The sequence below is a fragment of the Haematobia irritans genome, chromosome 5 (genome assembly GCF_050003625.1).
Source record: "Haematobia irritans isolate KBUSLIRL chromosome 5, ASM5000362v1, whole genome shotgun sequence".
Lineage (NCBI taxonomy): Eukaryota > Metazoa > Arthropoda > Insecta > Diptera > Muscidae > Haematobia > Haematobia irritans.
The window spans coordinates 4,453,141-4,464,753 of record NC_134401.1 but is presented as its reverse complement, the minus strand read 5'-3'; the positions used below and the strand labels follow the sequence as shown (position 1 = coordinate 4,464,753).

Genomic DNA, 11,613 nt, shown 5'->3' with positions numbered 1-11,613 from the left:
TCGTTCAAACAAATAAAAATGTCTTTGGCGCTATACGAAGTTCAACTTTCTTCACAATGAGTTCATTTTAACTTAAAGAAGGGGTCACTTTTGTCTGGGTGTAGAGGTTTGGCCAGGTACGAAGAAACATTCGCATGGAGAGGAAAATATGAAATCTCAGGGTTTATTATTCACGTGAAAATGTTCACTCATTTTCTTAACTAACTGTGTGTTATTAGTTTGATTAAAAAATGATTGTCATTTTTTTGTATAAAGACGTAACTACAGTCCACTCGCGGTAACGTGAACAAGCTTTTTCTTACACTAACTACTCCGTAACGCTGAAAAACATGAAATAACTTTGTCATTCCGTTTGTAACACATCGAAATATTGCTCTAAGACCCCATAAACTACATATATTCTGGGTCGTGGTGAAATTCTGAGTCGATCTCAGCATGCCCGTCTGTCCGTCCGTCCGTATGTTGAAATCACGCTAACTTCCGAACGAAACCAGCTATCGACTTGAAACGTAGCATAAGTAGTTGTTATTGATGTAGGTCGGATGGTATTGCAAATGGGCCATATTGGACCACTTTTACGTATAGCCCCCATAAATACCGGCCCCCAGATTTGGCTTGCGGAGTCTCTTAGAGAAGCAAATTTCATCCGATCCAGTTGAAATTTGGCACGTGGTGTAAGTATATGATCTCTAACAACCATGCACAAATTTGTCCATATCGGTCTATAGTTATATATAGGCCCCATATAAATCGATCCCCAGATTTGAACTCCGGAGCATCTTGGAAGAGCAAACTTCATCCGATCCGGTTGCAATTTGATTAGTATACACTCCTGTTGAAATTTGGCACGTGGTGTTAGTATAGGGCCGCTAACAACCATGCAAAAATTTGTCCGTATCGGTCCATCATTATATATAGACCCCATATAAACCGATCCCCAGTTTTGACTTCCGGAACCTCTTGGAGGAGAAAACTAATCCGATTAGGTTGAAATTTGGTACATTGCGCTAGTATGTGGCCGCTAACAACCATGTAAAAATTGGTCCATATCGGTCTATAGTTATATATAGCCGATCCCCAATCACATAAAAATTGGTCCATATCGCCAAAAATAATCTACCAAAATTTTATTTCTATACAAAATTTTGTCAAGATTTTATTTCTATAGAGAATTTTATCAAAATTTTATTTCTATAGAAAATTTTGTTAAAATTGTATTTATATAGAAAATGTTGTTCAAATTTTATTTCTATAGAAAATTTTATCTAAATTGTATTTCTATAGAAAATTTTGTCAAAATTTTATTTCTATAGAAAATGTTGTCAAACTGAATTATATACGTATTTAATCTTTTTTTTTTAGTATATACCCCGTATGGACTAACTTACAATTTAGGAGACGATATTAAGAAGTTTTAAGGTACCTTGCCATTGGCAAGTGTTACCGCAATCCAAATAATTCGATTGTGGATGACATCGAAGTCTAATACCATGAGAAAGGTACCGCCTAAAAGTATGCAAAGGTAAACCAATTTAATCTTCTGAATATTACATTCTAAAGAATTAGATAAAATTATTAGATAGAATGATTAGATCTTAAATATTAGCCCAGCAAAAAAATTTGGAAGTTCTTCCAAAGGCACAACTTTAAAAGCACTTCCAGAAGATGCGCTCCCAATGATGTTCTTTATTTAACTATACAGGAAGGACTTTTAATTCAATTTTTTAGAACTTGGTTTTTTCATACTCTTAATGGATAATTTTAACTTTTTTGTTTCAAATAGGTTAAAAACAGAGAAATAATTCATAAAATGGTACAAATCATCTGAAACAATTGTGAATTTTTTTTAAATATTTGAGGTCAAACGTCTCCGACAAGCATTAGAATCCATTAAAAATTGTAAAAAATTATAAAAATTATTTATTTGACAAAATATCACAGAATTTTTTAATTTACATCTAAAACATTGAATTCGGATCACACCTAAAGAAGTGATGCAAATTCAGTGCAACGGCTGTTGAAATGGAGGACTTCCGTCCTATGACAAGTTCATGTTAAATTCATCGCTTCTGCGTCAATTTTGCACCACTTTCGGATCCAAAAAGAATATTTTCATTACTTTTTTGGCAACGCTTTTTTTGCTGGTAGACTATTTAAGATCTGAATAAGAGAGAAGTTCACCAATGTGGTATCACAATGGAGTGAATAGTCTAAGTGAGCCTGATACATCGGGCTGCCACCTAACCTAACCTTAGATCTGAATTGAAAATATCTCTTATATAAATGCATTAAATTGTTAAATTTTCTTTATGAAAAAGTGTGCCACCTTTTCCTTTTGGACTAACACTTTTTAGAAATTCTCAAGGGTAACTATGCTTGTTTCAATTGACACAGTAAACTCCCACTTCTGTGCCATTACAGAAGGCTATAAAGACATTTTATTAATTAAACGCATAAGTGAAACGTACACCCATGAATAGGTTACCACCTATCACATTCATTTTCTAATGAATAATACTCCTAATTAAGGATACATTGTATTCTCCGAATTACCAAGCTATAGAGCTAATATTTGGAAACTGTTGGCCATTATGGAAACATGTATTTGATATATAGTGCAATTGATAAAAGAGGCAATTGCGTACAAACCTGTGTGTGTGTGAGAGGGTGTATTGGTGTGTGGGTGTGTTCTTGTGTGCATTCGTGTGAAATATGGACCATGTTTGTCACCTACATAAACGCAATGGCCAATTGCAGCCAGCTGCAATGCCATAGTTGTATATGTAAACGTTAAACACTATCATAGTTTAAAATTAAGATTTTATTGTTAGTATAATAAGCGGCAGCAGTATGAATGTCCACGTATGTATGTGTGTGTGAATGCATAGACATTTGTAACATTATCCATTGGTATAATTGGAAAATCAATTAGAAAATGATTGGTAATTGAAAACATTTATTTGTTATTTAGATTTTTCAGAATGGTTGTGTCATTAAAATGTATTGCTCGGCTAATATACCATAAAAGGGAAAGTTTAAATATTGAAGTTTTATTTAAAATAGCTTACTTTTGGTAAGCTATTTTAAATATCAAATTAAATATATTAAATTTTATTTAAAAATACAATTAAAAATATTTTTATTTCTCCTTAAACTGGGACCTTGGACCCATGACCCTTTAAATGCAACGCTCAAATGCTAACCATAGCACCACAATAGCTCCCCCTTCCCTATTACGATTACCACTTGAGGGTAAGTTATCACGCTTGAATTCCCTTACGAATATCTATAGCTCTGAATGCTTTTGTAAGCTTGTGAACAATAAAATGAACTTTCACTAGAATAAATCTGTCAGCTATCAATGAGCGGTTTAGAAATGATAGCAGCCTTAAGTACATTACAATACATATCAGGCACCATATATATCACGAGGTCACTACGTTCACCTTGCTTTAACAACGCATTATAGACATTTCAATAAATGGAATAGAATTTAGTTCAATTGTCAAACGTGGAAGTTCATTTCTCCCATAGAATAATTCACTTTTCTCAGCGAATTTGAAACGTCTCAAATGTAGCCTCTGCTCCGAGGAAACTTTTACTGAAGACTTTTACGGTATGATGTATTTCCATTTCTTTGTTAATCCTCATAGACTATGGTGTGCAAAATTGCAAACATTGTTTCATATGAGTTTATTCTTCTTTGCTTTTGATTTTAATTTAATTTCGACATTTTCTTTTTAACAACTTTTATCTGTGGCAAAAATGCTCAGTGAATGCAAGATGGAGTAAGTGGAATGTAATAAAGTTCTATCAGGAAAAACGCAGTAGTTATTAACATGTAGCCTTGTTGTTTATTTTATCTTAGTTGTCATTCATTTGGTTATTTCCTCGAAATTTTTTTACACTGGTAGAAAAACTGTTTACTATTAATATATAGTCAACGAAACAATTTCCTAAATACTACTATGAAATTATTTTTTAATAACAGGTTGGCTGATAAGTCCCTGGTCTAACAAGGAAAAACGCATTATTAAAATATAGTCAACGAAACAATTTCCTAAATACTACTATGAAATTATTTTTTAATAACAGGTTGGCTGATAAGTCCCTGGTCTAACAAGGAAAAACGCATTTTTTGTCAAAATTAGTTTTTATTATTCAACGTAGTTCCCTTCAAGAGCGATACAATGATTATAACGACCTTCCAATTTTTTGATACCATTTTGATAGTACTCCTTCGGTTTTGCCTCAAAATAGGCCTCAGTTTCGGCGATCACCTTTTCATTGCAGCCAAATTTTTTCCCTGTGAACATCCTTTTGAGGTCTGACAACAAGAAAAGTCGTTGGGGTCAGATCTGGAGAATACGGTGGATGGGGAAGCAATTCGAAGCCCAATTCATTTTTGCCATCGTTCTCAATGACTTGTGGCACGGTGCGTGGAACAACACTTTTTTCTTCTTCATATGGGGCCGTTTTGCCGCGATTCCGACCTTCAAACGCTCCAATAACGCCATATAATAGTCACTGTTGATAGCATGTGCATCCCAAAAAACAGACGCCATTACTTTGCCAGCGGACTTTTGAGTCTTTCCACGCTTCGGAGACGGTTCACCGGTCGCTGTCCACTCTGCCGACTGTCGATTGGACTCAGGAGTGTAGTGATGGAGCCATGTATCATCCATTGTCACATATCGACGGAAAAACTCGGGTGTATAACGAGTTAACGGCTGGAAACACCGCTCAGAATCATCAACACGTTGTTGATTTTGGTCAAATGTGACCTCGCGCGCGCGGCACCCATTTTGCACAGAGCTTCCGCATATCCAAATATTGATGAATGATATGACCAACACGTTCCTTTGATATCTTTAAGGCTTCTGCTATCTCGATTAACTTCATTTTACGGTCATTCAAAATCATTTTGTGGATTTTTTTTATGTTTTCGTCGGTAACCACCTCTTTCGGGCGTCCACTGCGTTCACCGTCCTCCGTGCTCATTTCACCACGCTTGAATTTTGCATAAAAACTAATTATCAAGCCAAGTTTTTGCTTCCACCGTATTTTTTCCCTTCAGAAAACAGTATTTCATCAAAACACGAAATTCCTTTTTTCCATTTTTTTTTTTCACAATAACAAAAGTTGCTGCATAAAAGACGCTCTATCTCACAACCTAATTGACTTACAGACGTCAAATTTTGACAAGAATCATTTGAAGGCTGGTACTATATAAAAATAATATGCATTTAATACTAGCGACGCCATCTTTGTGTCAGACCGGGGACTTATCAGCCAACCTGTTATCTACAGTGTTTAATATCTACAGACTTAAGCAGTCTGCTAATGTTTTTGGAACAATCTTGTTGGCTCAACACAAGATAATAATCGAGAAGGTTCAGCAGTTGACACTAGAAGTGTCCATATGTAATAGGTACTTTTAGTTAATGTGGTATCACAATGGACTGAATAGTCTAAGTGAGCCTGGAACTTAATCGTGCTGCCACTTTAACCTAACCTATTGTTTTAATGTCTACAGTATAAATTAACATTATCATTGGCTGATTAACCCATTTTTCAATTTTAAAATACAACCCAAAACAAAAAACAAAATCCTTTTTCTTACTATTTTTTTTCTTGCATGTTCATTTCAATATGGTCTCCCAACAGCTAAAAAATTTAAGTACTTTCAAACATTGAAATAAATAAAAGTCGCATAATTGGGATTTTTTGCATCCAGTTTCGAAGGTACAGTTAGTATTCATCCACTAAAACCGACCATTTTTTAGTGATACTCCATTTTCCTTAATCTAATGCACATTGCAAAGAATGGTCTTCAAAGCAAAGTAGAATGTTCCACAAAGCATACCATTAAATTTGATTTGAAGAAAGTTTATCCATATTTCGACACTCACACGCCATGGTAACTTAGGACAAAACTAAAAACCAATGAGATTAAAATAAAGTTCAATTAGAACTCTGTATATAATTTAACTTAGAGTTCTGCAAAAGTTTTCCAATCATCACAGTTAATTTGACGTTTGAAACTGTCTACCTTTGGCCATTTCACAATAGTCATCATCTATAAATGTAAAAGTGTATATTAAAATTAAAAGGTTTGAGCTTGTGTTGAAAACAAGCCTCTCTCAAAGATAAGGATTATTAACTAAAACCCGTAGGTTCTTGTCTTGACTAAATTTATATACTAATTTGTTGTTATTTTTTGTTAACTACTAAACACCCATTGTATATCCAATGAGAAAAAATAAATTCACATGGTATGCAAATAAAGGTCGATGTAATTGGACTAATGAAGCCGACCCGGCTGACACTAATGGCGTTTTCTTTTCTTGTATAAAATGCGCACTTTTTTTGCATTTTGCCCGAAAAATGTATCTATTAGGTTCTTTTCTAAAAAAACAGACAAAAGTGCGAAAAGGCTTCGAATTATTTTGTTAAAATAACGCCACGCATAGAAGCAAAATGCGGGCATTTTCAGCACCGCCGACAAACGAGAGTGCTGCGATTGCCCTGTTTCCTTTTGGAATTCTTTTCTGCCCGCTGAAACTACAGCATTTTTCAGGTTGCTGGCAACATTTTAAAAATGCGCATTCTGTACACACAAAATGAAGGCAAAGTACTTTTTTCGGAAAAGAAAACACAATAAATTTTCAATTTGAATTTATCCGAATGTTAATGCGATTAGTTGTACAATGAATCTTAAAATCAAATTTATTTTCATTCAAACTTTCTGAGCTAAATGTTTGTAAAATTATTATAACAAATTTATGTAGATTGATTTTGAGCGAAGTACAATAATTAATAAATTTTTATGATATAAATCAATCTTTTGTGGCGGCTAAAGTTTATTTTTGATTGTAAGATTGATTGTACAATTAATCTCATTGCCCCTCGGATAACATCAAATTGATTTTATAAGTGTGTAAATATAACCATAGCGAAACATTTTTGCCGCAACGGCAAATACAATAAGCTTGACGGCGAATAATTCCCTTTTTCACGTTTCCTAGCGTTTTTGTTGTCAATACAGCATGCTTTGACAATATTAAACAATGAAGTTGAATAAAAACATACAATGGCTTTTTATTTGTTGAGTTATTTCAAGAAAAAATAATCTACACGTGTCCAGGCAACAGCAATTCCTAGTGGTGAGTTAAAAAAATTGATAAGCGATGGCAACACTATACCAGTTTTCGCCAAGGAGTTAGAATAAGTTTTAATTTAGCGACACGCCGCTAGCCGTCACGGTATTCCGTCGCGGATTTTGGGCTTCCCATAAGAAATACACGTAAATAAGTGTTCGCCTACCGCCTATCGCTATGGTTATATTTACACACTAATGGGTAATTGTACGCCGCCGGATAAGCAAATTTATATCGGCTCCCACTCACTCGTTGTTCTCATTCGTTTCTTCAAAACGACCACAGTTCACACCGAGTTGAGGTGTTTTAAGGCCTGGTTATGCATCCAAAAACGGCTCGTAAGCGTAGCGTTGCATGTCAGCTGTTTATTTTTGATATACGACAGTCCATATAAACGTTTACCCAACATTTGTACACCGTAAACCTGTGATAAGACTCAGAAAAAAAAACAAAAATTTACGTTTCGTTGTCGTATCAGCTGATCAAAAAACAAGCGTCATCGATGAAAAATGCGACTAGCGTGAAAATATATTTCATTAAAAATTTAGAATTGTGTAGTTTTCGGTTAAAATGGACCATGACAAATTAATATTTTTCATGAAATTCATTTTAAATGTAAAAAAAAACAAACTTTTTTCTGCCAGTTCTTGATAGTTTGTTGGTACGTTTAGGCCTTTAGTTAGACAGTTACCATGGAAACTAGAAATTCCCATTTACTCTAAATTCAAATATATGTACCGATTGTTCAAATAAATACCGCGATCGAAAAGGGAAAACATTCTTTAAGTTATTTTCACATCCCTATATTCTTCAAAGCCTTTGTTTATTAGTTTTTTCTATGAAATTTATTTTAATAATTTGACTTATATTTTGAAAAGAGTATGTTCAGTCATAGCATATTCCAAATTAGGAGCGTTTAATTTTTTGTATGGGGAAAACGACTCGTTTTGGAGTGCTTATAAAGGTGGGTATTGAGTTCGAGTTTAAGGTGAGTATTAAATTCGAGTTTAGCCGCTAAAGTGAAAACTAAATAAGAAAAACAGTCATACAATTGTACATACTGGTTGAAAGTTTTAATATAACTTGATGGGGAATAGCCCAAAGCAAATTTTCACAAAGTTTGTATTCCTTAAAATGGATTATTAAAGAAAAGTAATCGTGAAAAATGAAAATTTTAGCGGCTAAATTCGAACTTAATAACCAACTTTAGCGGCTAATGCTTAGTACTAAGTTCGTTTATGCGAAAAACGAATATTTTCATATATCTCTCTAAATAGGGTCTCAAAACCAGAGATGTTAACTTACTTATGCGAAATAATATACCTGGCTATTTTTTCGTGCGAAAAATCCAGGGTTTTATAAATATGTTCTTTAAAATGCTCAAAACAAACATTTCGCATCTATTCCGCGCTAATGCTTAGTACTAAGTTCGTTTCTGCGAAAAACGAATATCTTCATATATCTCCGTAAATAGGGTCTCAATCCCAGGAATGTTAACTTATTTATGCGAAATAATATGCCTGCCTATTTTTTCGTGCGAAAAATCCAGGTTTGTATAAATATGTGTCTGAAAATGCTCAAAACAAAGATTTCGCATTTATTCCGCGCTAACTTTTTTTTATATGGAGTATAACAGTTTTTCGCGCGTAAATGTGATCTTAGTACTAAGCTTAAACTCGAACTTAATACACCGTGTCGAACATATCCCATATATTGGCCACATTATAAGTTCGAAAGCATAATCGACACTGCTTATTGTTTATGGGATCGATAACACATTTACCGATTATTTAGTATTGCCGACAATTCGTATCGATTGATCACACTGTAAGATTCTGTACGAACACAGACATTCCGTCCGGAAAAACTTATAGTCTGCACGACGCATTATGCGCTTTACAGATTATCAGTTATTCCGGACGGACGGAATGTCGGTGTTTGTAAAGAATCTTACAGTGTGTCGGATCGATACGACTTGTCGGCGATGACTATATAATCAGTAAATGTGTTATCGATCCCATAAACATGCAGCAGTATCGATTATGCCTCCGGACTTAACTTATAATGTGCACAATATATGGGATGTGTTCGACACGAGCACTGTGTTCCGGAATAACTGATAGTCTGTAAAGCGCATTAAAGGGAAAACATTTCAAACCCCAAAACATGATTGGTGAGAACGCCATATATTCAAATGTACCATCCCAATAAACACAAGCATTGGAGAAATGATTATATTCAATACGCTTTCAATCATTTTTTCAAAGAATTAGATTAGAATTCAATTTGAGAAATTGTTGGAGAAAAAACAGACATTACTCTCAACAGTTGAATTCAACACGTTAGCAAAAATTTCTCAACATATTAGCAACAACTTTTCAAACTAAATTTCATTTTAATGTTTCAAACCAGGCCATTTGAATTAGTGTTGAAGATGGGATTCACTATCAAATTGATATGGCGTTACCTATGAAAAGTGCTCATCCTTGTGTTTGTTGGGATTATGTTCATGTGACTGATGTAGTGTAAAGGCCCTATTTCACATAGTTCGAAAAATGAAACTTTTTTCTGAACATACTCGTGCAGCAATTGACATTCAGATGGCGCTAGTGTTGCTGTCAAACTTTGACGTTTGGTGAACATCCGTTTTTCCGTCTTTTTCGGCTTAAAATCGGTCGCTACCAAAAGGGCAAAATGGTACGTGTGTGAAAAAAATCGAAAAATATGCAAAACATCCAACAACAAAATGAAAAATTACATTAATTAAAGAAGCCACAGACTATTGTGTTAATGTTTCATGGAGAATTTTTCTCTATCTTGCAAAAGTGGAAGAGAACATTAAGATTGACAAAAATGTTTATCACCTCTCAATGGAGGACTTTTGTTTTGTTGTTGGTGGCCAGTGTTTATGCAAAAAAAATGATTTCTTTTTCTATTAAATAATTTGTCTAACCTATGCTTTTTCACTTCTCCAATTTATTTAGTCGCTCGTTATTCCAGAAAAGTTCCAACACATTCTGCGTATCATGAATACCAACATTGATGGTAAACGCAAAGTTGGTATTGCCATGACAAACATTAAGGGTGTAGGTCGCCGTTACTCCAACATTGTGTTGAAGAAGGCCGATATCGATTTAACCAAGCGTGCCGGTGAATGCACTGAAGAGGAGGTAAGCGAATCGATAGAAACAATACATTTTCAATATGTGAAATACTAAACGATTGCCCTATGGTGCTTGTTATATTTTAGGTTGAAAAGGTTGTCACCATCATCTCCAACCCATTGATCTACAAAGTCCCCAACTGGTTCTTGAATAGACAAAAGGACATCATTGATGGTAAACACAATCAATTGACCTCCTCCAATTTGGATTCCAAGTTGCGTGATGATTTGGAACGTTTGAAGAAGATCCGTTCCCACCGTGGTCTTCGTCACTACTGGGGTCTCCGTGTCCGTGGTCAACACACCAAGACTACTGGTCGTCGTGGTCGCACTGTCGGTGTATCCAAGAAGAAGTAAACAAACTATTCTTGGTCTATATGCATTGCTTTGTTGCTTGCAGCCGCTACAACAACAAATCGTATCATCTTTCCATCTTCAAACAATGTTTTCTACACTGATATGAAAAATCCAAATTATGGATTTTTGAATTCCTGGCACATATTAGAGTGTGTTCTTGATAGGAGAACAAAAAGTGATCTTTGTTTTTTTAATTTAGAAAAGAATATGAAAAAACAGTGCTCTACAATAGAATGAAACAAAAATGAAGTTTTTTTTTTTATTTAATGAACCAGCTAAGTAGTTTGTGTTTTAGTGGCATCCCTTAAAAGGGATGGAAACATTGAAGTGGCGGAAAATGCTACATAAAGCATATAAAGCTTCCTAAACATCAGTTAAGTGAACCATACTGCGACGAATGTCGAGAGGTTTCCCCTTGAGGTAGTGAAATTGCAATCAAGTAAATTCAAGGTTAACATAATTGGATATGGCAAAATTTGGCAAGAACTAAGTAATTACGAACTGCAGCTACATAGACAGAATGGTTTGGAATCCATGCTCTGAGTGGAAGTAACAACTTAAGGTAATTTAATTTGTTGGATTGGAATAAAAGGGTTTAAATATTTATACGATATTTATTCACCATAAAATTTGATGAGTATGAATTCGATAAAATTTAATTTTGAATTTTATCCGTATGTTATACATAACTCAGGAGCTGGTGCAAAAAATGGAACGAACTAATTTCGATGGTATTGAAGATTTTTTTATGAGGAATCTGTAGGATTATATGAAATTTGTGTCCTTGATGTCACTGCACATTCAATTTTTCTTTTGAGCCATCATACTTTAAAAGGTTATCATGACCGTCATGCATACATATTCAGGAATGGTTTATCTTCACTAAATAATGTTGGAGATATTTCAGAGTTTTTCAAACTTCCCTAGTGGATC

The 11,613-nt window shown here is 34.4% G+C and overlaps 1 protein-coding gene across 1 annotated transcript; it reads left to right on the top strand.

Moving 5' to 3' along the window:
- The first annotated feature begins 9,726 nt into the window (after positions 1-9,726).
- Positions 9,727-10,929, top strand: RpS18 (ribosomal protein S18). Its single transcript, XM_075309329.1, has 3 exons — positions 9,727-9,857; positions 10,145-10,330; positions 10,411-10,929. Exons 1-3 carry the CDS (start codon positions 9,855-9,857, stop codon positions 10,678-10,680), a joined length of 459 nt encoding a protein of 152 aa, XP_075165444.1. The 5' UTR covers positions 9,727-9,854; the 3' UTR covers positions 10,681-10,929.
- Positions 10,930-11,613: the final 684 nt, after the last annotated feature.